Source organism: Limulus polyphemus, unplaced genomic scaffold (genome assembly GCF_000517525.1).
Source record: "Limulus polyphemus unplaced genomic scaffold, Limulus_polyphemus-2.1.2 Scaffold301, whole genome shotgun sequence".
In the NCBI taxonomy this organism is placed as follows: domain Eukaryota; kingdom Metazoa; phylum Arthropoda; class Merostomata; order Xiphosura; family Limulidae; genus Limulus; species Limulus polyphemus.
Genome location: NW_013665911.1, coordinates 8,077 through 10,534, shown reverse-complemented (window position 1 = coordinate 10,534; position 2,458 = coordinate 8,077). Strand labels below are relative to the sequence as shown.

General features: G+C 31.5%; 1 protein-coding gene across 1 annotated transcript in view; it reads left to right on the top strand.

Annotated features, from left to right (window-relative positions):
* Positions 1–2,458, top strand: part of LOC106457187 (26S proteasome non-ATPase regulatory subunit 5-like) — a 25,861-nt gene that overhangs the window by 17,148 nt on the left and 6,255 nt on the right. The window contains exon 2 of the mRNA XM_013916581.2: positions 535–679. Coding sequence (XP_013772035.1) covers positions 535–679 — 145 coding nt within the window. The remainder of the gene's footprint in view (positions 1–534; positions 680–2,458) is intronic.

Here is a 2,458-nt window from a genome sequence, read left to right as displayed (position 1 = left end):
CTTAGTTTGCCACTTAATGAAAGTAAAAGTTAGAGAGCTTCTTGATGTCCAACTGGGGAACTATGAAAAACAAAATAATTTTGAAAAATTTTACTTTTTTAAGTAAAGAGGTGGAAAATCAGGAAAATTTGGTAAGGATCCTGGAATTTAATGAACCTATAAGTGTTAAGAATATATAAAAAATATCTTATTTATAATAATAATAATAATAATAAAAGTTTGTTTTTTTGCATTGTGTGGGAAGGGCTATATTTAAGTTGGATGGCTGTTTTGTTTTCTTACTAGTAACCTTTATAAACAACAAATAACTTGTGCTCTGTCTTGTGTATTCTTATTGAAATGTAGAGTGATGATATTACTAGCTTTTTTGACAAATTTTAGAACAAGATGGCAAAAGGCCATTCAGCTAACTGAATCCGAACACAATTTGTACTGACACACGAATACAGTGAGTTAGTTTGTCTTTTCTAAGTGAATATGAAATGAAACAACAAATGCTTTAGGATTCTTTTTTAACTTTTTTTTTTTTTCTAGTCAACAGAATTGTCAGTATCTGGAACTACTTACAAAACTGCTGTCTTACACAATACCGGACATACTAGTAACAAGATTTTATAATGAGCTGATTAGGTGCCTCCGTCACTCTCATCCAGAAGTAAAGAATGTAGCCTTGTCACAGGTAGGCTATAGAAGGATGCAATGTATTTGTTCAAGGGTATATACAATGGTTAGACGCCACTTCTTCAGAACCAAAAGAAAAAGATAATTATAGAGACATCATTACTCACTGAGACTCGATTTGTAAATTTTTAAATAAGCAATAATTATTCTGTATCATTAATTAAAATTGAAAATGTATATAACATATGATTCTTACAACAATAATGATATGTTTATACTATTAATTAATGTATTATTAAGAATTTACATGCATTATAAATAACCTATATGTCAGTAAGCATATATTCTGATCCTAGAGTTAGACAACCCCATTTTTTCAAAATTCTGTGTCTGCCTATGTTGTTTTAGATTTTGTTACAGTATTATTTAATATAGATAGATAGCTTACCTGAATTTTGAAAAAAAAAATTAATCATATATCAGGACTGAATTAACAATGCATTACTGCAATATAGCAATGTGATCATTTATGTGCAAGATGTAAATGCAGTAAAAAAAATGTGACTTGAAACAAATATTCTGTTGTTTAATGAGTTTTCAACATTATGAATACTTGCTTTTAAGCAATTTATCTAAATAAGATCAGCTAAAGATTAGAACATGTTTATCTTCATTCAAGATCAGTTTCAAACATATTGCTCCGTTAATAAGCAGCAGTTATACTAAAAATTATACCTGTGGAACAAATACACTTGTTCTTTTACTAAAGTTTGTTGTTTGCTTTGAATTTAGTTGTATGTGATTCTTTCAATAAGGTTACATGAATAAAGAAATTAAGTACTACAGATGGTGACTACTTTTATGTTAAGATAATTTTAGAGCTTTATCATGTAGTTACAGCCCCATGCTGCTATTTGTGGTCATGCTGTGTCTGACATCTGTGTATCTTGACAATAGCCCTGCAGTATAGTTTCCATTGTAAAAGTCTATCGTAAGGCTGTAATGTCAAAAGCACACAATTTTTCCCATTAGGATTTACATAATACATCTAGTGTATGAGGAAAACAGTTTGCCAGTGGCCCTTTCAACAGTCCAGCAGTTATTCAGAGGTCCTTAAGCACTGCATTGGGTGACTTGACCAGTAAGCCTTTTGTATGGAGTAGCATGAATACTCATTTCTGTATTCAGCTGCTTGATGTATGCCATGATTAAACTGATATGTCATGAAAGGAACTTGTACATTCAGCATTTTTCCAGACAGAGATCTTTCTTGATTATGTTGCTCTGGGCACATGGAGAGCTTTTTCCAATGACTATTGTGTTTTGTGAATTCTCACATGTTAGAAGACTAGACTTGACTAAAGCTGATGTATGACTTGTTGCAAGTCTATTTCTGGATGTTCCCAGTGCTCTAATTTGATTCATATTCTTTTGTTTTCCAATACCACTAAATACAAGGGATATATTAGTCTTGGAAATTCTAAACCCTGCTGTGAACACATCTTTATGATTTAATTCTATGAATATTTTGTGTGGAAATACTATTACATACCCTTCCCAAAAGCAATGACTATTTGGTGGCATCAGACTACCTGCAGACACCAAATATTATCAAAATGTACCCTGGTACAATCTGTTTTCCTGTAACTTTATATTGGCTGTGGTTGTCACATGACTTGCTGATTTGCATATCAAAAATTGATATAATGTACTCAACCCTGTGTATATATATATATATATATATATATATATATATATATACACACACACACACACACACACACTAGTACGTACCTACCACCACCACGAAGTATACTCGTTCCTACAACGACACGTA